The sequence below is a fragment of the Egretta garzetta genome, unplaced genomic scaffold (genome assembly GCF_000687185.1).
Source record: "Egretta garzetta isolate BGI_Z169 unplaced genomic scaffold, ASM68718v1 scaffold25, whole genome shotgun sequence".
NCBI lineage: Eukaryota > Metazoa > Chordata > Aves > Pelecaniformes > Ardeidae > Egretta > Egretta garzetta.
Genome location: NW_009259800.1, coordinates 2,643,363 through 2,667,363, shown reverse-complemented (window position 1 = coordinate 2,667,363; position 24,001 = coordinate 2,643,363). Strand labels below are relative to the sequence as shown.

General features: G+C 46.3%; 1 protein-coding gene across 1 annotated transcript in view; it reads right to left on the bottom strand.

Moving 5' to 3' along the window:
• FBRSL1 (fibrosin like 1) overlaps positions 1-24,001 on the bottom strand; it is a 403,985-nt gene that overhangs the window by 20,338 nt on the left and 359,646 nt on the right. The window contains exons 7-9 of the mRNA XM_035895374.1: positions 6,816-7,212; positions 4,985-5,238; positions 355-590 (exon numbers count right to left, since the gene is read on the bottom strand). Of these exons, the coding sequence (XP_035751267.1) occupies positions 355-590; positions 4,985-5,238; positions 6,816-7,212 (887 nt within the window). The remainder of the gene's footprint in view (positions 1-354; positions 591-4,984; positions 5,239-6,815; positions 7,213-24,001) is intronic.

Genomic DNA, 24,001 nt, shown 5'->3' with positions numbered 1-24,001 from the left:
CACCGATCTTGTGGTGTCCTTGTTGGTGTGTTTTGGTGTGTCATGGCACCTGGCTCTGGGAAAGGGGGAATAGAAATACACAGCAAGGACACACAAAAAAGGGAAACTAAAGGGACTCTGGACTTGTCTCATGGGTGCAGTATCTGCTCCTGGGTAGCAGCGTGGGGGACCTGAGGGCTCAGAGTGGAGGCTCTGAATGGAAAAGGGGTCCCTTTGGGAGTGCTGGGCCTGTCTCTCCAGGCTTCCAGGTCGGAAGGGCAGGGACAGCATGCCTGGCTGAAATGAAGAGGTCTGGGTTTTGTTTGACAAGAGCGGGTTAGGCTTTTTGACCAGAGATGCTCTACTTATCCTCACATTTTGGGCTGGGGTACGCACCATGGGAGGTGCAGAGGGCGGCATGAGCGGCGTCTGGGGCAAGCTGGATGGAAAAGGAGTGAATGTGTGCTGGTGGGTGTGTTGGTGCTGATGCGTGTGTTGGTGCTGGTGAAACTCCGCTCTCAGCAGCGGCACCGGGCCAAGTGAGGCAGCGGCCCGGTCCGAACTCTGAACCAAAAACCGGTTGTTCAGCTCTTGCCTGAGCAGTTCGTGATCTAGAGGAGAGAGAGAGAGAAAAAAAAAAGACACAGAGGCCCGTGGGCCTGTGAGTACCACAAAGACGGAGGAGAAAGAGTCAATATTCACCTGGCATTCCCTGTTTCTGCAGGTCATGCTGTGGTGGTTTTCTACGTGAGGACTCATTGGTGGAGGTAAGAGAGATGCCTGTGACAAAGTACCAATCAGAATCCCCGAATGAGGCTGGCAATACATGATTGGTTGGTTGAATGATATCAACAGGCTGGTATCTAAAGACAAGAGAGAACACCATGAGTCATCACAGCAGAAAACATCATCGGGGGCGTCAGCAAGCATCCGCCCCCGGGCCCCCGCCCGCAGCCCCGCTACCCCCGCGCAGCTCCGACGGGCTACTCCTCCTCCCCGGCACCTGATGGCCATGGCACCGAGGTGTCTCCGGGAACGGACCTCGGAGGTCTGGTCTCACGGCACGGAGGCCGGACCTTCCCGCACCAGCAAGATGCTGGGAAGCACCCTCGAGGACAACAGCTTGCTTTAAAATGAGAAATACTGACCTGTTTCCTTTGGAGGTTTGAAATTCAGAAGCATACACGTACACTGAAAATGGATGGTGGGCCTAACGCATGTGTTAAACTCTTAACATACAAGTACTTAAGAGGTAAAATTTTGACAAGATCTGCAACGCGTTGAGATACCGATGGCTGGAAACTACCTGCTCAGATGGGCATTTCTCAACAGATCCCTGTGCCATCCTCCTGCTACAAGCTGAGGCCTTCTTTGCAATAAGTCTTTTTTGAGATCTTAAATACTAAGCAATCCTTTCCTCAATTTCTAACAGGCTATAATTGTCATTTTTTGTACTTCCCTCCAGGCTTTTCTCCTATGAGAAAATATGGAGGAGGAATCTGTGGGAAGAGGAGAAACACTGAACTGGCTCTAGATCTGATGAAGGTTGCAACAACTGCCGAAAAAAAATGTTCCACCACATGACATGTGGCCTCTTCTCAGCATCTTCCTCTGGAAGAACAACTTGTACTGAGTTTGAATGTGGTTTAGGGCGGTGTAAGATACCAGCACTTTAGAAATGATGTGACTGAAGACAATAAGGACAAATGTCCACTTCCCCAAAATGTCTGCTGGTATCAATTAAATCCATTTGTGATTTTGCCTAAAAACTTCAAACGGGAATCAGCACCCAACGTGGCAGATATTTTCTAAGCTGAGGGCAACCTGTGTCACCAGCTGCGGATGACATACGCCCAGTCCTGACTGACCTACTTGCTTCTGAATTTACATGAATCCACTTCTTTTAGTGTAACACCCCTTTTAAACTACAGCACTGAATATAAAGGGGCAAAAGAATACATGAGCTTTGAAGTTTTATTTCATGTTCTGCAGACATTTCTTTTACTTACATTTTCTAGAGTAACATTAGAAATGTCTAAATCAATCACTTTCTGAAGTGACATGGTTAAGAGCTTTAAAAACAGGCACTCTGATGGGAAATTTCAAGGTCTCTGCTACCACTTAGAAGCCTACATCCTATTGAAAGTCACTTCTGAAAGCAAATTTTGGGTGCCTAAGTCATTTGCTTTTCAGTAATAAATGTACTGCTAAGAGCAGGCACTGTGTACCGCTACAAACTTTATAATAATTAATACAAAAGCAGAAAAGTACCTATACTTGTGATACTGAAGCCTAAGGCACTGGAGCAAAAGAGTCTATAATGGGTTCTCCTTGGAGCAAGCAAACAAGAAAACCCTAGGCTGAAAGCACTTAGGTCCAAAACCTAACCTCTTTAGAGAGTATGAGTATGATTTTGTATGTGTGTGTGTGTGTGTGTGTGTGTTTATGCATTTAAATCTGGCATGACTTAAAGAAACTGAATCCTTCTGTTAGCATCAAGATAATCCACTTTTCTGGAGGAAGAGATAAAAGCCAGTTGGCAGTTGTAAGTGCTCTCATATCCAATTTCTTTAAGAGACTTGAAGTCAGACTGATATATTTGCAGCTGGCTCCAGCCCATAGCCCTGTACCACAACTTTGGCCTTTGTTAGGAAAAGAAAAAGCCTGGAGATATTTGGAGAAACGGTGTGGCACTTGGAGGAGTGGCTGCTGCTTCACAGTAAGGATGGGACTGCTGAGTAATAACCCAACTTCGTGAGGGTCTCTGGACAATGTCAGGATGAGAACTAAGTTCTTGTGCCTGCCTGTGATGACTTGTCCCATGGGTCCGGCCATGTAATTACACAACTAGGAGCAGAGTAACAGAGCAGCCCTTTGAATGCCCAACCACCACTGCTCTGTGTGCACAAACAAGGTGGGCATGGCAGAAAAAGTTCAATCCGGCTAATGGTGCTAGGTACCCTCATGTTCAGAAGAGAAGACACCAAGACCGCTGTTTCCTCTGTGTATCCTACCCCAGGGCTAGTCCTGGTGCCCTTGAGTAGAGGGCAGCAGCCCACACAAGGGTTGCTCCTAAGTTACTTGCATAAGCTTTAGGTTTCAAAGGGCAGAAACGCCACCAGAAGCGCATTCTTGTTATTCAGAGACCTGAATTTGTACCGTCAGTGAATGCAGAAGCTCTGAGCCCTGCTTCTCTTCTTGGTAAGAGCGACAAATGTGCCAAAGTAAATTTAAAGGAAGAGCCCATTTTCCTCCAAAGCGGGGAGAGAAAAAGATGACAAAAAGGAGACTTCAAAGGGCCGTAACCTCTCTGACGGCTTTTCTAAGCCGGTGCTTTTACTGAGAGCACACATGTACTCCAGCGGCACAGCAAGGACTATGCTGCTAGCGGCGGCTGGATCTGAGCTCTTCAGGGCTGCTCAGCAATATTGTTTGCTTTTAAGAAACTTCTATGTGAATGACAACAGAAGCTCCTGGCTCTGCAGTGCTCTGTATTGATTTTATGATGTGCCAGTTTGCAGGCATTTCATATAATGCAGACGAGGCATTTCACTGTCTGCAGGGTTAGACGCCCAGACCTTTCCCTCCTCTAACTTAGGCTTCTCCCGCTTAAATTGCAGGAGAAAATCCTTTTAGTAGGAGCAAGACTGTTACCATTTCCTGGCAAGCTGCTGAATGTGAATAGGTCGCTTGATCTTGCACCTCCTGAAGTTAATGGTGAAAACATACTTGGCTTTCAGTGACTGCAATATCATGCTTTTAGTGAGCGCACTGCTATTTCCTTTTGCAATACTTTCAAAGTCTCCATCACAGTAGTCCTTTGCCTTAAACAGGGGAAGCAATGAATAGGTCTCCCGCAGTGCTGCCAACATCTTCCCAGCCATGTGGTTGAAATTCTAGATGGTGCCAGGGCCTGTGAAAGCCGGCAGCTTTGGCCTATGTGGTCCTGCTTCTGGCTAGGAACCCACGGCACTTTTGTCTAGCATCGTTCTGAGAGCTCACTTTGGACCAATTCACATTTTTCTTTCATTTGAAGAAGCAGTTATAAATAATGGGACATTATTTAGTTCCCAGAAGAAAAAAAAGTGGATGCAAGGCCATCAGATTTTTCCACAGCAAATCTGCCCTCTCCTTATTCCTGTAACTGGCTTCACAGGAAACACAGGGCATGGTTTTTTTTTTCAAAATGCTTGTCCCATTTAATCCCTGCTGAGTTAGTTGTGGAGTCAAATGCCAGATCAAAAGGAGGCCCCAGCAAGTGAAAGTTGCAGGGAAGTCTCCAGCTGCCAGGGTCTCTTCCAGGGACAGCTGTAGGCTAATGGAGAAGCTATAAACAGGGCATTTGGGGCAGAAGTGACAATAGAATGGGGGCCAGGGTGAACAAAGGGAACTTTTTAAAAGGATGCAAAGATAGTGAGGGCTGAACAGCAGAGCTTGTCAGCTGAGCTGTCTCTGCCTCAGAAAGGCCAAGGAGCCATGGGCACACAGAGCCTGTGCTGCCGCAGGCAGAGGATCCTGCTCTGCTGGCAGGATGTGCTGCTTGTCGAGGGATTGGAGCGGGGATAGGTGTTCAGTGAGAACAACTTTCTGGGATGATTAGAAACAGTTTTTTCAATTCAGTTCTAACAGCAGCAGCTTTCATTAGAGCGGGGAGAAAGAAGGGGAGAATGGCAAACTGTACAACAGTCCTTTGTTAATCTGAAAAACGTCTGATGACTGGAATGCCACACTGGACAACCTGTGCCCTGAAAAGCAGATTATTTTTGGGAAAAATTTGTTTCAAAGACTTCTTATAGGAAGCTACAGTGCTGTATCTGCTATCTCTCATCTGGTACAGCACGTCCAGGTCTCCTACCTGTTTCACAAGCACTCTCACAGTTCCAGCACGCACTGCCTGCGGAGGGGTCTGCGTCACTTTATTTTACCTGCCCACCAGCCAGCCCATCTCTCAACACCCTCCAGTGCATGCATGGCAGATCAGCCCTGGAAGAAGAAGGGAACCTACCTGCAGGGTGACCTGGTATCACGAGGCTGTTGGTAGGTAACGCTGGTGGAGGTGGCAGCGTGGGTGGGGTGGCGAACATGGCCGGATGGTGCTGGTGTTGGGTCTGCGATCTGAGAGAGAAGTGCGAGGTAGCAAGATTAGAGATGGAGAGGGGCAGAGCCGGGCCGGAGGAATGGTGTGGAGGAATCTGCGGAGAGAGGGGAAGGTGTTTCGGGAGGCTGATGCTTGTTGCACTGCTAGCACTGCTGCTCCGGCTGCAGAGAGAAAAAGATGGGGGGAAGAGAGGGGAGAGAGACAGAGAGAGAAAGAGAGAGAGCGTGTTAGAATACAAGACTGAAACGGTGCAAGAAATACACTACCAGAAACAACCCAACTGTGTAACACTGATCTGCCCAAGCTGAGGTTTTTGTTTTTCTTAATGGCAGTGAAGACAGTAACAAATCTTAATGAACTTCTCCAACAGGGCAAGACAGGCTTGTGCTCTCCGGAGTGACATTTCCTCAGGTGCTTGAGCAAGTTACAATCCTCAGAGCTATCTAGGAGATACTGATGAAGGCCACAGAAGCAGCGGGAATTTATACCTTTATTTAGCTTCTGATGACCCTGCAGGGGCCATGCGTGTCCTTGGGATCATACGACGGAATTACTCTAATTCCTTCTTCTGTTGCTCTGGGTGCACAGAGTTGCACAGTGTGAGTGACTTTGGGACCAAGTTGTATCTGCTGTGCACGCTGTGTAGTTATATTCACAAAAGCATGCAAACCCACACCATGTTGATAAATTTTTCTCGTTATAATTCTGTATTTTACATCTTCTTCTTTTATTATTACTCCACTGCAAGTGATCTAAGTTTTTTGGGGGGGAAAGGCACTATCACTGCAGTTATTATTTAGGGTAATCCCCACAATACCAATTATTTGTTGGAATCTAAACCTCTGAGATATCTTGAATAGTTTGAAATATTATTAATCATTTATGCTATGGTTGCATTTACAGGGTAAAACCACAACAGAGCTTAAGTATGCAGAATACTATGAAATACACATCAGTGGCAGCTGTCTGTATTCATATTTTGATCCTTGCGCAGCCAAATATTCTGTTTTAAATCGGTTTCCTCATCTTGTTTAAGCTAGCCTACCTCTGGTTTGGGAAGCAAGGCATGTCTTCTGTACCAGCAAAAAGACTATACGGGTTCCAGCTGACTGGTTAAACTCTATTCTCTAGAAACGTTTTATCCATACCGTTTTCACCCATCCTACTTACTGGATGGAGGCGATTTAAACAGTGAAGCTAAACCTCCTGCTAGATCTGAACATGTCAGATTGAAGCAGACTTCTCAGCCTATATGGGAGCCCTGTTCTAAGGGACACAGCATTTTCCGATATAGATATCCCTCTTTTGATGCTGGTGAACCAAACCACCTGAGATAACCATGAACAAACCTACATCAATGGAAGTCTTTCTGAATATGAAACAAGGGAATTGCTCAAACTCAAACCACCTGAAATTTCTAAGGCAAGAACTAGCCAGCTCAGACAAGACAGTGCCAAACTGCTCTAGAAATTGGACCTAAAGGAACTTTACCCCACAGTTACACATGCCCTGCTCCAGGAAAGGGAACATTTACCCCCACGTTTCAAATGCAGTTATGCACCACTGCTGGAAAACCCAGCCTGTGGACTCAGCACAGAAAGTCCAATATCCAAACCACCGAGCATCTTACACAGACAGTAAGAGTGCTCGTCTCGCCTCCCAGCAATTTCTGTGCCATTTGAAACAAGCTTTAGCCCAGCAGTAGCATAAAGATGACAGGAGTATCCCTTTCCCCTACCTGATATTATTGAGTCCGTTGTGGGCCACCTGGTGATGCACTTGGTAACTGAGAGGTGGAGGGATATGGCTCGGAGGCTGGGTCCGAAGCTCAGGTATTAACTGAGGCTGCGACTGCGGCCGAGGTTGAGGTTGTGACTGTGGCCGAGGCTGTGGCTGAGGCGTGAGCCTTGGTGGTGCTGGTGCTGAAATCACTGGCTCCTTCTTCAACAGTGGGCTTGCTCTGGCGCTGGACGTGGGCGCTGAGGAAGTAGAAGTCACAACGGCAGCTACTGGCTGGGGGCTGGGGATAGGCAGGGCGAAGGGCACGTCGGTGCTCAGTTCCCGGCTCCGCTCTAGCCCAGACACCTTTGGGACATTGGCTGCTTTCGCTTCTGGCTTGTCGTTCAAGGTGGGACCTTATGGAGCAACGAGAAAAAGAACAAAGCGCATGCTGAAAGATCTGCATTTGTCTCTCTGCTTGGTAGAACATATGCCTGCGAAAAAACAAGTCATGTTTCAGCTCGTGGGAGCATCGTGGGAGCGCTGCTTCTACAAGATGGATGTGTGTTTGTGTGTCTGTCCTTCCACTGTCCTTGACTGGCCAGTCTACAGCACTTGCTAGCGTGTGTGTAAGAGACCTAGCTGTCATTAAATGAATGCATACTACAAAGAACATACAGCTTTGTGACTTCCACAGAGTCCCAAGGTTATGTACAGTAGGAGTGTGAACATGGCTCAAGTTACTGCTACAGTATTCCCTGCTCAATTTAAGTTTTAAGGCTGATAATGAACTCATGAACACAAGCCTGATCATTAAGAAATTTCATTTTTTCAACGCTCTTTCATGGTAATCTACACTGTGTTTAGGCTCAACTCCAGCTACAACGCAGCGTGACCCAAGCACTGATCATTAATGATAACCCCACCTAGGGAGGAGGCTACCTGGGATCTTTGTGTAGCAAAGGATGGGGCAGTTCTGTAGCGAAGCTGTGACATTGCCGTTCCCTGGCCACACACTTGTGTGGAAGAACAGAACAGAGAAGGCTGGAAAAATCCAGTCAGAAGTGCCGTGAGCACCCGAGGGCAGTCCTGCTCGCCCAAAGTATTGCACACACCTGATGTACGGCATGTCAAAACTATCAGGAATGCTGCGACCTTGCAACATGCACCTACAGTGCGAATTCCACATGGAGTTACTCCTTCCATGATGCCAAGCATTTCCTTTTTTCCAAATTAAGCTAAACAAAGCAGCCCAAAGGATTAAAAGGCTGGAAAGGAAAAAGGGAAGAAAGGAGATATTTCAGATCAAGCAGTATCCAAAAGGTCAAAGACAACCGACAGGACCAACGTGAATGTGATTCAGCTCCCACTGTAACTCCTTTTCGACATAATCTGTGTATCCCTGAGTGCACATATACCCACAATTCCAAGACAAGCTGTTCATGGGTTAGAAGAACTAGAGCTATCCATGTGTTTCACATGCACACACCCCACTGTGCACACACAGCACTTCTAACTGACTTTTAGGATACGTGCTTTTATCATCCACCAGAATGTCTTGGGGGCTGTTTGCATTCAGCTGGCTTGCAGACACGCAAGAGATGCTACCTACACTCATTAACATGCTCTCAACACCCTCACGAACAAATTCCACCTTTGAAATTTTCCTGTCTCATCAAAGGACTGAGCCAGTTCCTGATGTAGGAGGTGTGGAAATAACACACAACACACACCGCGAGCTAATTCTGGCCGTGCAGACACTCTAACCAGGCGTTTGCGAACACAGCCTATGCGAGGCCAGAGTCCTCGCTGCTGCTGCTGCTTCGACGACTTGAGCACCACAACGCCGGCATTAGATGAGAGGAGGACAGCGATGGATCAGAGCCCGCAGCACCCCAGCTCACTTTCTGTACAGACATTGCCCACGTGGTGATGGCATCTCCTTCCTTGAGATGAAAGGCAGTTTCCCACACCGCTTCGGGCTCTGCTTGCACTCTCACCGTTGCACCATTTCCTTCATCAATCGATCAATCGATCAATCACTACATATATATAAATTCCGAATATGAAAAGAGAACGAATGGAAACAGATGAACTATATTTATCAGTTGAAGATGTCTGAGGACCTGTGGACTCAAACCCACAAATAACAGGAACAGAAGCCCTTCCAAACACCAGTGCTTTGGCTGGCAGCAAGTATCATCAACCCTGCACCCTATACATCTTCATAGGTTTGACACAATGTCTGGAGGTCCTAAATTATTCCCTACAACAAATGTAACGCTAACGCTTGTTTCAGTGAATTTCATTTTCAAATGCGAGCTCATGCATCCCAGGTACTGCAGTTTTGAGATGCAACTAGACTTGGTTCCAATGTTATTGAGAGTGAAGATTTTCATTCTAAAATCAAATTCTCACGGCTCTTGTGCACCATTATTTTCTATCATGCCACCTATGTAAATTTTCCTCAGATTTTATTACTAACCATTGAAAAATTGTGATTGACTAGTCAAGCCAGGGGTCCCCACACTGTGCATTTTGGAGGAAGTGTATTCACAGCTGTAGATCCCACTGTTTTTCAGGAGCTACCCATTAAAAGCAATTGGGTTTCATTCCTGACCACAGGTTTCCTGAGAGCCTATTAGCTCTTTGCATCCAACAGGCCTCCTCCTACAGAGTTAAACTTCATATTGTGTAATTATAGGCAATGTAGACTAATGGTGTATATTCAAAACACACTGGCACCACAAAAGTTGGTTGAGTAAAAAGTCAATTAGATCCAAAACAAATCAATAAAGTCGCGCATTAAAAGCAGCTGTTTGACCAGTTTTATGTACAACTATTGATTCCCTGTGGTTTCAGCATTAGTTCTCATTTGCAATTTCTCAAAGCAAAAGCTCATGCTCCCTTGCTGACTGAATTGACCAGCCAGCCTGGTTGTATTAGTTAGTACTAGGGGTACACGACTAATTTCTGCTGCCAACTTGCATCTCTCAGGTTGCAGTACCGAAATGTTTCTGTGTTTCATTCTCAGCAACAAGGAAAATACCCATATGCCTTCCCTCCCTCTGGAAAAGCTACAAGCATGAGCGTGAGCATCCTCTCTCCTTTTGTAGCCACGTTGAACAAAAGCCAAAGCACTGAGAAGGGAAAGATGTGGTGTGACTTCATGGGAGAGCATGGAGAAGCATGTGAGAGACAGGAAAATCCCCAAGCCTTCCCAGCCACCACACGGGAAGGACAGCAGGTGAATCCTGGTGTTTTGGTGACTTTGCTGTTTCCCCTTCATCAGGGGGAATGAACACGCGATCAAGAGAGAGAAGCTGCTTCATGGGGCTGACTTGAGGGTGAACTGCAACGGGTGAAGGGAAGGGAACCACATGTGAACAAAGGCAGGACAACCCATGGAGGGAAATGACAGGAAGGCAGCGATGCCAGGCGCTGGGACCTGCCTGATGTTTGAAAGTCAAACCTTCTGAAAAGGAAACTTTTCTCACATCTAGGTGTTTCAGTTAAGTCTCTGGTAAAATTGATTGACAAAATGGAAAGTAGATGCCCAAATGAAAATACATTTCATCCATATGCCTCATTACCCTAGAAGACACAAAAGGCACTTCCAAGCAAAGACTTCAGCTAACTCCGTCAGTGCCGTCCCAGGACGTACTCGCACTCTGACCCTGAAGAACATACACGTCCTGGTTTCTTTCTTTCCTCTCACACCCTCCTAACAACACCTATTTTGTACCTGTTCAGTGCCTGTTTCCAGTACCCAGTCACTAGCTAACCATTCTCCAGAGGACTCCAGAAACCTGGCAATTTTGAGGCCATTTTCCCTGTGCTACCAAAGAAATGATGAATTTTGAAAGCTATAATTACCTGGTTTCTTAGGTACTTAACGTGATCTTTATCGTGATACGTATCACAAAAATCTCCAGTTCAAGACTTTCCTCTCCATTTACATGAAAGTCTCTGCTCTACCTTCTCTGAAATCCCTCAGAAAGTTAATTTTAATGATTTTAACGAGAGATGTTGCTCATTCTGGTCAGGATCTCAAACTCTGCAGTTTCCCTGTAGGCTGCTCGAATGTCTCTCCTAAGGGAATTACACTCTCATATGCCCAAGTTCCTTCTGATTGATCAGGCTGACTGCTGGTCACATATGGAAATATCCCAAGGAAAGAAACTGAATATTCCCTTTTGTGCAAGCTGGATCAGGTTTCATCGAGATCCTTTCAGAAATTTCTGTACTTTGGTTCCTAATCTAGTCCTTCTGAGCAGATGGGCCCACGGAGCTGAGCGCAACTGCCCCAACAACAGCACAGACCCACCAGACCACACCGCAATGTTCTAGAGGCAAAAATGTGTTTATTTTTACCAAGTCCTAGAGTAATTTTCATGCTTAATGACAACAGGCTGAGCCAATTTGCCTAAGACTTGACAGTCAGCTCCAATAATTCAACCTTAATTAAACCTGAACGCATGTCAGTTCAGCTCGTCCCTTCACAGGAAATCTGACATTTGCAATGATTCATGTTTCACCCATGCTATGGGAAGGCTGGATCACATCTGCCATTCTCCACCATGCAGAGCGCTACCCCTTTTCAGTATGCCAACTTTGTTTATTTTCTAACCAAACACTTTGGACTTCTTCCATTGAGAGGTTTTCTTAAATGAACAGAGAGTGAAACATGTCTTGATCTCACGGGGATGAATGATGACTGAGTGTGAGAGACAGGAAAGAAAGGGCTGAAACTGCTCTAACAAGAAAAATACCAACAATTTGGGATTAGTAATTCTTGCCTCCTTGATCAACTGATTTGTCATTTCAAGTGTTGCAAAATTTCAACCTCGCTGTGTCTTGGGCTACATCCCATTCCAATTTAACCTGGTAAAGATGAAAACTCCTAACAAGTTTTAAAAGCGTAGAGAGCTTAAGCTACCGCTGCTGGAAATCTGTAGAAACAACAGTTGAAGTTTAAGGGAAACCCCAAAGTCAACTAGAACTGAATTTGCTGCAGAAAGCGTCTTTCAGAAGGGGTTACCTAAACCTGAAGGACCATCAGCATGGATCCAGTATGGAACCTCAGTGAATTCAAAATCTGTGATTGGAATAAACACGCACTGCCCATCCCCGTGGCTGCACAGGGCAACATGTTTGCCCGTGTGTAACTACACAGCATTGCAGGCTAAATACAATACAGAAAGTCCCAGACACAAATTAAACCTTCCTGTTACAGGAATTTGCTTTCAAGCTGATTAAGAGTAGCTCAAGTGCAAGGGATTAAACATGTAAAGGCTGCTTTGAGAACTCCAATAAGCAGTTACTGTGTTATACAAACAGTACTTAGGGCAACAGCAGTTCCAGCCCTGCCTCTTGCTCTTTGCAAGCTGCTGGTTGCTGCTGAAAGGGGACTGTCAACACACGTACAATGTGATTGGAAATAATCTAATCTTGCTTGCATGCCTTTCCTTTGTCTCCTGAAAAAAAGAAAAGTGGAGTCATTCAGACGTCTTTCTGCAGTCTCCCTTGTACTCAAACAGCAAGGGTGATGGGGTGATGTGAGAAAGAAATTCCTCTCCTACATCCATCAATGACATCTTTACCAATGGCAATTTCCCAAGAAACACAACCACCACCATCTGCAGCCTATCTATCCACCCCGTACACATCCTTGAAAACAGACGTAAGCCAGGCTGGCTATGATGAACCCGGCTCCGTATTATAATTCCAGCAAGAAACACTGCAAAAGCATCACCACAGGAATTGCAGGGACATATGTGGCAAGAAGCTGAGTATTTCAGAGTTGGTTGATGAGTCCCAGAGATGAGTTCTTTGAACCATCGGCATGAGGAGTGAGCACAGAAGAGCATGATTTTACAGCAGTAGGTCAAAACAAATAAATAACTAAAGGAGAGTATTCAATGAACCTCAGCAAACTTTTTTTTTTTTAAATCGAGCTTTTAGAGTGCTGCATAATGCATCGTGGATATGCAACATATATAAGCACAAGAGAGAATAAAGCATTTTGCATTGGCAATGATAGCACTGATGCTGGCAGAGCGCTTACAAGTGAAAATGAATATTTCAGTGCTAACTCTTTATCCTCAGCTGGCTTTTGCTTTTATATGGATGGCTTTTGCATTGTGTTTTAGGAGGGGAGCACCATTTAAGACATTAGACGTTAGCCTGGTGTGCAAAGGTAAGGCAAGCAGAGAGGTACCACAGAGAAGCTATCCAATATATGGGCGCCAAGTTCCTCCACCCATTTTAATGCAAATCAGCTTGAGATAAGGAATAAAGACTTGGGACTTGCACATAAAACCACTGTCTGGAAGGCTCCATAGTGTGTAACTTGAACCATTTTTAATATTATTGTGAAGCGAAGGCCAAATTTCCATCATGACAGCGGCGTACTGCACATGTTAGGTCATGTCAAAAAACGTTCTTCTGTGACACGGACTCTTCAGACCATCATAGGCCTCTGGTGGGTTTCCACAAATAATTGCAGTGGTTTCTCACAAAGTAAGCCGAGTGTAAGCACGAACCCTCGTGCCTGGCTTTGAACCTGTGCTGCCGAGCGCAGCCGAGCGGGTCTTTGTTCACGGCGCTGCTCCCCCAGCCCGTCCCCGAGACCCAGCGCCACCGCGTTCAGTGGGGAGCTCCTTCCGCAACCCCGTCTGGATTCGGCCCCTCTCACGCAGTTCATTTGTACGGAGCTGTCTGTCAAGTCAAATCGTCTCGCCGCGATCCGAAACACCCTCCCAACAGCTGCCACTATCAATTACTCTCCCTGACAGCCCTGACTATCAGGAAGAGAACTGGAGCGAGCACTTGCCAGTTCTAATAAACCGTGTTGCCCAAGTCATTTAACCTGCTAGATTGCTGTATGCTGGGGCCGTAACAAGCCTTCAGCTTTTCAACCTAGACGAAAGCAACAGTGGCAAAAAAGCTGTCAGCTTGGTCCTCAGAATTAACTTCCAAGGGTATATCTTTCCCCCCCCCTTTCTGAAGCACCCAAGTTTAGAAGTAAAATATCTTCAAGTCATTTTCATAATGGAAGGAAAGAATGCACACAAGGAAAGCATCTCACATTTTAAACACAAAGCCAATGACTCCCGAGAGCGAAGGGTTGACATGCTCCATGATTTTCACCTGAGCTCCTCTCTCCTCTTACACCCGCCTGGACCCATCCCATGGGCACTCCCCAGAGCCGGCTCCGTCTGTGGATCGGTCACCACCCCCCCAGCGATGCTGACGGATGCGCTGACCACCGCCAGGGCTCTGCAGCCACCGCTCCAGCCCGGCCCTTACACTCTCAGTATAGTTACAGTTCCTCACCCAATTGAAAACTCATGCGTGGCAAATTCACATTTACTCTGGTATTTTCAGGACCGCTAGGAGAGAATTCCTAAAGGAACACTCTTTAAAATCAAAACACTTCCATCCAGATCAGTGTTTTCTGTTTGCGGCTCATGTATGTATCAAGATGTCTGTGAATGTTAATCAGAAAGAAAAGGTCTATTGTCATTAGGATTAATTTGCCATATAGGAATCTGCACTTCCACTAGAAAGCTTATTGGAATCTGCAAATCAAAAAGAAGATTCAAAACCACTATGCCAAATGTTTTCCTTAGCCGGCATCGTAGATAAGAGCCTTTGTTGCGAAAGCTTGCAGCACAGAAAGATTTCACCCCCTCCCCCAGAAACTGAGAGCAAAAGCATTAAGACCTATGGACTTGACGCCGATTTGCTGCTTTGTGATTCTTTAATGGGATGTTTTATTCCTAGAGATTTGGGAGCTTTCCATGCTCTATCCAGGCACGTTAGCTGTAAGCATGCATGACGACACTCCAAAGCTGCAGGAGCTGAATGAAAATGGGTGCCAAACACAAGGATTGGGGCCAGAGCATAAAGAAGAAGGATCACCATTCAAATCCCCCCAAAGTAAGTCACACTGCATTTTTCCTACCAATGCTGCTTCTGGCAACATTTCAATGCAAAGCTGAAACTGGATTTGCAGCTAAAGCACCTACTGTGGATGCTGGCGTTGTAACGAGATTGAAAGTTTCGTACAGGCTTTTAATCTAGGGCTATAATGGTGGATCAAACGCTGCAAGGTTCAATCTCTTCAGTGCTGCTCCTAAGCAGACGCTGGATGCCTAAAAACCAGGGAGGTAGGAGCCACCCTATTGCCCTGGCCACAAAACATTACTAAAGCTTCTTGTAGTTACTTACTGAAGGTGGTTTTGTCTTGTTTTGTTCTGGTTTTGTTATGCATGCTGGCATATTGTACGCCTAATCGGAGTGGCAGGGAGGCAACAAGGTAAATAAGCTATTAGAGTGACAATCCCCCCCCCAACATATGAAAGCAAGCAAGCACAAATAGTCAACTCCAGATGTAAGCTTTTAAACAGACAAACCTGCTATATATGCCAAGGAATCTTATGATTTTAATTAGTCAGACAAGGGCAAATAATAAACCATCAACTACTACATTACAGGAGAAAATGTACTACTTTTGCTGTTTGAAATCCATATCGATTCCCATCTAGCCTGTGAGTGAGTTATTAATCACTCCAATTAAATCATGAACACAGGTCTTTACGCTGAAATTGAACCCCCACCAATAGATCAATAACTTAAACCTCCAAAAGCAATTACCGCTCAGCATAACAGAGCAGCTTGTTACAGAGAGCTCCACGCAGACCACAGTTCTCTGCCCTATCTTCCACAGGTAGTGCAAACAAACTGGGGGAAAAAAGATTTTATAACTATTATTTTCAAAATAAACAGACATCTGCTTAGAGTTCCCTAATCTCTCTCACATCACAGAGGCAGATCTGCCAAGGTCACATCGGAGACATGATTACATTTTTTCACAATTTGTTATTCTAGCAAAGCCCTGATAAGATTGAACTATTGAAGTTCACACTCTGGTTTAATTTCAAGAGGTTAAATGCCAAATCCTTTTCTTATTGCTACAAGGAAGGGATCTGCCAGGCTGCATAATACCCTGTGTGGGCTAAGACAACAATTTTGTTTCATCTGCACAGTCTTATGAAGGTTTTGATTTATTTTTTTTTCAATGACATCAGAGAACTCCAAACTCCCAAAGAATCATTTAAAGTAAAATCAGAAAGTGAGGCTGTTCCGGAGGAGCGCGAATGACCTTTCAGACCTTCCAGCCTGGAGAAGTTAAGTCAATGGCTGGCTGAGAAAGCACACTCACTAACCAAACCCAGAAAAAGGCAAGAAAGAACATTCTCAAACACCAGATCATCTCTGCTGGGAACAGGAGATGATGATTGCCCTAACTAGCCAAACGCACGCAGGGTCACAGATATTCCCATCTCTGCCTTGGAAGATAACCGATGCTTGTCCTGATGCAAGGAGAAGAGGAACTGTCGGTGCTCAGGGTCTCTGAGTGCCGCCGTACCGCTCATATCCTTTCCAGGTGAGAGCCGTATTTCTGCATGCATCCTTGCCTCTGATGGGCCAGCCCTCTTCGAGCAGGCCCCTGAGTGCCATCCATCATCCTTCATTAGGGAAGCTATTGGCAGCCAATTAAGTGGTGATGGACCCACGCCATGGAAGCTAATCAAGATGAGTTCATACCTACCCTTCAGGCTGCCGGCACTGGCTCCTGTCTATGAGGGGTGGTCATGTTCCTGGCTTCTTCCCCTCACCAGCTCACTGCTAGGGATGCTGAAACAGCTTTGGCCAAGACTTGCACGCAAGGAAAATTACAGAATCATAGAATCGTTTACATTGGAAAACACCTTTAAGATCATCGAGTCCAACCGTTAACCTAACACTGCCATCCCACCACTAAACCATGTCCCTAAGCACCTCATCTACCCATCTTTTAAATACCTCCAGGGATGGGGACTCGACCACACCGGCCCATTCCAGTGCTTGACAACCCTTTCTGTGAAGAAATTTTTCCTAATGTCTAACCCAAACCTGCCCTGGCAGAGAATCAGGCAACGCAAGAAAACAAGCAGGCAGAGGGGCAGCGCTACTGCTGGGATCTCACCGTGGCTTTCCACCACCAGACACACAAAGAGCTTTTACAAAAGGGAGGGAGGGAGAGGGTTTATCTATTCCCTGCTGCAGCAGAGGCAGAAAGAGCCCAGACAACAGTTTTCTTCCTCCCTAACGGTCAGAAGTTGTAACTGGAGTTGAAAAGATCAAATTGTGTTGTGATCTCTTCTCTGGAATGTGGTATGTACTACTCATTTGAACTACATCAGCTCAAAAGTCAACATCCTACACCTGTCTCCTCAAAGAGAACATCAGTGGTCTCTAGATGACCACATGCATCAAATTCTGTGCTCCTGGTTGGCCTTCCAAGTATTTTTACTGGAAACACAGAGGCACACAACAGACCCTTTAACACACACGCATCCAAATTCAGTCCCCGGAGAGGTACATATGGATTCCAACTGGCTTTTCAGGGCAAAGGAGAGCCCTATATAACCCAAAATTTTAAAGGGAGAGATATAACCTATATAAGAGGTTACTCCTCTTTCGTTTTCACCCCTTCCTGAGTCTATAGTTAAGGATACAAAGAATTGCACCTCTCCACTTAAATCACTGAGTGAGCATTACTTAGAGCAAAGAATTGCTTGTAACAGTGTTTGGGATCCCCTTTCCTCAAAACTCAAAGGCCAAGCTGCACACATTCTGTTAGGCTCCCAATTGACACCATTCAAAACCACTGAGCTTCAATGTAGAACAGCAAGGGGATCCACATTTGCTTGAAATGAGCCGCGACGGACCTGGCCTCCTCAGTTCCAAGCATAAAGGCCATCAAACTTCAGCTAACACCACCAAGAGTGAAGAGTGCTTCAGATGAAGGCTACTGCAGGTTCTGCTGGAGGCAGACCCTGTTTCATGGAAATAACAGTAGCATCAAGCCGGCCAGGTAGCCCACGAAGCCAGTGAACATCTTCTACAGGACCAGGTAAGAGGGATGTGCAGGAAAGATGGCTGCAGAGTGAACTTGTGGCTCTGGTGTAGAGGACTGAAGGTACCACAGAAGGAAGCTCACCTGTAGAGTTGTGCTAAAGCTAAGGAGCCACAAAACCTGCCCATTCCCCACATGATTTGTGCCTACCACACCCACTGCTTCAGCACATCATATTTTGCTTAGAAGGCTCTGTGCTAAACTCTGCTATTTAAATTTTCAGGGATAACCAAGCTAGCAGTAATCTAATGGATTTAAGTCTGCAGCGGTCTTTGCTAGGTGTCAGAAGACTGCAGAGAAAGACCCACTGTGCCTCTGTGCAATCAGCAGTTGAAGTGCCAAAACTGCTTTTCTGGCCCTGGAAAGTAAGAACTGAAAGATATAAAAGGGTGCCAAACAAACAGAACTGTTTAGAAACCATCTCAGTACCTTGACTAACTTCCACACCTGGTGTTATGGCTGGAGTTGTGAGAATGGAAAGTTCTGCTGCAAGGTGACTTTGTCTCTGCTAAAAAAGGAACTGAAGGGAGTGACCGACCATGCACAAATTAGCAAAATCCTCTCTTATTTATTTGTTAAGGCCAGCCCTCACAGTTCAGTAACTGCTGTCACATTAGTGCTAATATGCTTGTAAGTTGGGAAAACAACACTTCAGATTCAGCTCTTGTCTGGTGGGGCCAGCGCTTTCCAACCAGCAGCTCCCCATACCCAGTAGCATCCCACTGCCCTCCCTCCCCATTCCCAGGCACAAGGAGGCACCTTCCCGGCAGACCTCACTCAGATTTAGTAGCAGCACATCACTACCCCAAACCAACATGTTTAGCTGTTACCAAATTGCCTCCATTTCTCCATTTTTTTTGCAGTAGCACCTCTCTCCATTAACTTTGTTGAGAATCTAGGGTCAAGAGAAGGCTGTGGGGAGACCTGATTGCGGCCTTTAGGGGGGGCCTATAGGGAAGATGGGGAAAATCTTTTTAGTAGGGACAGCTGTGACAGGACAAGGGGTGATGGTTTTAAACTGAAGCAGGGTAGGTTTAGACTGGATATAAGGAAGAAATTCTTTACAATGAGGGTGGTAGAACACTGGAATGGGTTGCCCAGGGAGGGGGTGGAGGCCCCATCCCTGGGAACATTCAAGACCAGGTTGGATGGGGCTGTCAGCAACCTGATCTGGTTAGTGGTGTCCCTGCTCCTGCAGGGGGGTTGGGCTGGGTGACCTCTAGGGGTCCCTTCCAACCCAAAACATTCTAGGATTCTAAGATGAAGAAAAAACTGGAAGAATTTTCCTGCAAGCTCAGGAGCAGTAAGGTTTCCCACCTCACTCCTATTTGCACTCAAAATCCAGCCCGAGAGTTGCTGGAATGGCATCTTAAGAAAAATTGAGATATTGAAATTAACAGACTGAATACACTCGACAACATTTCAAGTTGCATCATGGATAATTAATATATTTAAGGGACAAGCTGCAAGTTGTTAATCAGGGAACATTTACTTGAATGGTGTGTGCCCTTTGGATTTGGTCCCTATGGCAACCAAATATTCACTCCAAAAGGATGCGCTGGAAGAAGCATGTCAGGAGCTGCCTCAACGTTTTAATTCACAGAGTAAGCAATGAATACATACAGCGACTGACAAGCACAGCACAGGCAAAAAAGGTTTGTAAACAGCATTAGGAAGCCACAGATGGCCTTTTGCTTTTTAAGACTGAAAAAGTCCACGCTCCCTTTAAACACACCCACTATAAAGATCAAGAAAACTGGACTGGGCTGCACATGGGGTGTTGAATCACATGGATTAGCTGCTGTTAATGAAAGGTTTGCAATAGAGGAGCTTGTCTTCAGTTTCTAACTTCTCAATCCTTGACAAATTGCGCTTGTGTTTCCACTCCCCATATTGGAAGATGTTGCATCAAAATCTTCAGAAAAATCTTTTCTCTCTCGCCTGGCTCAACAGGAGACAAACTTTGAGAATGCAACAGCATGTGAAGGACAGCTTCGCAGCATGCTCAAGAAGCAAAATGTGAGGGACAATTGGCTTTTCCTTCAAACCAAGAGTGGCTTGGTATGCAGTAAGGGAAAGAAAAGAACATTTCACTGCTCTGCAGAAGACAAACTCCTTCAGGATGATCTCAGAGTGTGTGAAATGCAGCTGCGAAGCTCGTTCCAGCTTTCTCCTTTGATGAAGTGTGAATTCGTCAACGGGCAGTAGAAATTTTGGAAATACTGTGGTGCTGGATACACTTGAGAATAATGTAAGATCTGGCACCTAAGAAGATCTAACAGAGGAACATTGTGTTGTACACTGCAATGGAATCACACCCTGTTAATGAAAAGGTACTCTTGAACCTCTTCTTGCCGGAGGGTTTATGGCTGTGGAAAGAAATCTTACAGGGCTGGAAGGTGCTGGATGGTGCAAGGCTGCGTGGACTGCTGCGATACCAGCTTGAATGTGCAAAAAACCCTGAAATGATAACTCAAGACTTGTAAACCCAAATGCTCGCTCTACATTCCTCCTCCTCCTGACTCCATAGAGGCCCTTTACATCCACTGCAGTGGCCCCGCAATGACTGTTGGGCATAAGCACACCAATTTCTACAAGGCTGCTGGATGGATGCGGTTCCTTCGGCTGCAGGTTGTCAAGGCCGTGGAAGACACTTGTCGTTCTGACATGCGTGAGGACTGTACTGAGGGGGAGTCATTCAGCAGAGCAGTCGCTGCCCTACTAACTTGTATTTGGCTTCCTTGGTGAGAGGGGCTTGCGGGGGGCCCTGGCAGCACACAGCTCTGTCCTCTCCCACTTCCCAGGCAGAGCCACGACTCTCGCGGTCCCCACGTTACCCTCTGAGCTGGGACTGGGCAGGCACTGCCACAGTACCAACCTCCGTCTGAGGCAGCGAACAAGTACAGGCTCAGACATCTGTAAGGATAATCACAGGAATTGTTTCACACAAAACTGCTGCACATTTTTATTTCAGTATTGGGTGAAAGGAGGAGACAAGTATCCGGGCTTAGCCTGCAGACACTTTTCCAAGACAGTAATTGCTGCATAATTCATATTCTTGTTTTCACATGTTTGCCATGTGTACCAACAACCCTATTGAATTCACTCTAAGTTTTTCCTTCAAGTCCTCCCCATGTCAGTTTTTCCAAACAGCAGAAACACAAACAAGCAGAAGCCCAGCACTAAGCAGTGACTCGGGTTTGGCAAATTCCTGTAATCCCAGATTCTTGCAAATTAGGAGAGGAAAGTGGGGTCCAAGAGAATTCTTGAGACTTTCCACTCCCCATTGCAGAGCAGACGACATCTTTCGCTCATTATATCTGTATTTCCCTGCAAGCAGTTCGCTGTGAAATCAGAGTCGAGCCTTCGTAGCTCTCCCCAAAATCACCTGCTCCCCATCACCTCCAGATCAGAGACTGGAGGGGTGTTGCCCTCTGCATGAGGCAAGGCTCATAAATACTAAGTAGTTGCGACTGATAGCAAATCTCACACACAGTTAGAAGCAATTTATAGTGTCTGCACCCAAGAGGCTCATGAAGAAGTGGTAGCGACGATGAGGTCCTCAACTCAGCCTTTCAGCAATGGTTTGAGGCACCTTTGCTCATATTAAACTACCCGGAGATTACATACGAGATCCTTGCAGGGAGGGGATTCCTTCTTTTAAGAAATGCCTTTGTGCTAATGGACCCAGAATGGTTAATCAATCCAATGATTACAAATGAAATGCCTCATCTCTCAACAGGCAGAATCCAAGTTCTGGTGCCACTGGTTTTGTTTTTGAGGACACAATATGGTTTTGGTTTTGAGGACAACACGCCAAACTGCCAGCGGTTAGCTTCAGGGAACCGCCTCCTCCCACATTAACATATTCATTTGCAAAATCTATCACATATGTTGCGTGCAAACTGGCTGAGAGCTTGATTCAGCTCTGACAGCATGAGAGCCTCTAGCCCAAATATCTGAAAGTAATAAAATCCACACCATCCTCCTGACTCCTCACGCTAACAGTGCATCGACCTAAATTTACTTTGCACTATCAGTAGTGGGGAACCTACGCAGATACGTAACCACGATTACAGAACAAATGGAAGGGGCATCAGTTTCTAACACGTCTCCATTTTAGCTTCCTCCTCCCTTGGCTTGAAGTAAGGATACTAATCCTAAATGTAGCTTTTTGCCTTTCCACTAATTTTCCGCTGTAACGAGAAGGGGAATGGTAAGCCCTGTTCAGCTCTCAGATGCAACTGTAACAAGGACCACAGGTAAAGCTGGAGGACCAAGGGCCCTTACGCCAGAGCAACGCAGGAGCGGGACACCACTTTGCAGAAGAGAACAAACCTGTCCGGCTGGGCTGCGATGCACGTGACGCTGCACAGCATCCTCATCCCTCTGCCCTGCCTTCTTACTTTCCCAGCCATATCCATTTTGGCTTTCTTGGTTATCTAACCAAATTGCAACAGCATCTCTTCACCTTACATGGAGGCATGTGCTTGTTTCCAGAAGACAGGTAACAGGACCACTGGTCCATGTGGGGTTGTGGACCTCACAGCGGGGTAACTGTCACAAGAAAAACGCAAGCAACGGTGGTTTTGTTACAGGCTACGCTCATGGCTAATGGAAACGACTGCACCATCACCTTATGATCACTCCACATACAGAAATTAGGCCAGGAGGAACAGAGCACCCATTATTTCATATATAGACACGAGAAGCAAGGAAAGTTATGGAATAACCCCTTGCAGACAGTAGGTGTTCCTGTGTTTTTAAGTTATGGAATAACCCCTTGCAGACAGTAGGTGGTCCTGTGTTTTTAAGAGACTTCTCCCCAGCCCTTCGTTTGGGCTGTTCCCACAGACTCTGTGCTCCCCAGGGCTGCTGGAGGCTCGGGGTAGCTGCCCTGAATGAGTCCGTTTCTTCCGATTAATTCATTAAAACCAAAGCCAGATTTCCCTTACGCTAGGTGCTGCTTGTTTCTGAAAAATCCTACCCTCTTCTAAGATTGAACACAACCGAGAGTGGCAGGAAGGAAGCAATTCCCCGTCGTGAAAGGAGGAAAAAGGCACGGAGGGAGCAGTCGGCCTCTCTGATGCCACACCGCACCTCCAGGGACTAAAGCTTTGCTGCATCCACAAGATAAATCCACCTTCTCCCCCTCTTCCCACAGCAGCGTAGAACAACTCCCCCATTACCAGAGCTGGATGCCAGTAAAGGTCTCCCTTTTCTTCCTTGCATAAGGCATTTCCCACCCCTTCATTTTATAAATTACCAGAACAGACATTTAAATGTTCAAGAGTAATCTGAACAGAGTATTCATGCCTTGGGCATTTTTATGCTCTACAAGGAGAGAAACAAAAGGGCCTCATTTAATACCTCCCTACAGCAGCCCCTGCTCCTGCTCTTCCCTTGTGAATCTCCAAAGGCAAAGTCTCAGCGGCTCAAGGTTCCTGCAATACCCCAGCCCTCCCCTCTCCCTTTTCAAGAGCAAGACGGGCTTTTAAAGCAAACCTCGCTGGCTGACTGGAACAGGTGGTGGGAATCCTTTAAAGGAGAGAAAAAATCATTTGTAACTAATAAAAAGAGAAGAAAATTCGATTCCCGTGGTTTTATTAAGCACCCGTGGGAGTCATTCGGACGGCAGGCACATCTGCCGCTTCTGTGTGCTTCGGTGGCTCCCTCGGCGGCCCAGCGCCGGAGCTGCGGGACGGAGAGAATAAACGGCCTCCGTGCCCCTGCACCCTCCACCTCCCGGGATGCCAAGGAGCGGGGTGGCTCTGCCTGCTTTATGGGGGATTTTACAAATGCTGATCAGTCCCAGAGCCTGATGGGCCAGGCTAGGGGCTGAGCCTGTCTTCTGCCCTGGCTTTTGAGATCTAGCTTTACAATACCAGCAGAAGCCTCTATCTTCTCCAACATACAGAAATCATCCAATAATTGAACAAAGTTTTGTGCTAGATCAAAACGCCGGACTTGCAAAACCGTCCCTGGGGCTTTGTTTCTATTCTCTAACAAAAGCCTCCCCTACAATAACTTTCTGATCCTCAGTCTCGGAGAGAAACATCACAACACACTGAGGCCAGCGATACACCTTAATCTCTTGCCTAGATAACTGACGTATAAACTGGGAAAGGACCCCCAGGGCACGGTTGGCAAAAGCCGGGTTTGCTGCGTGGCACTCTGAGCCAGCAGCTCCCCTAGAAGGTAGGGAACGAACCGCCGCCCCGGGACAGCAGCTACGC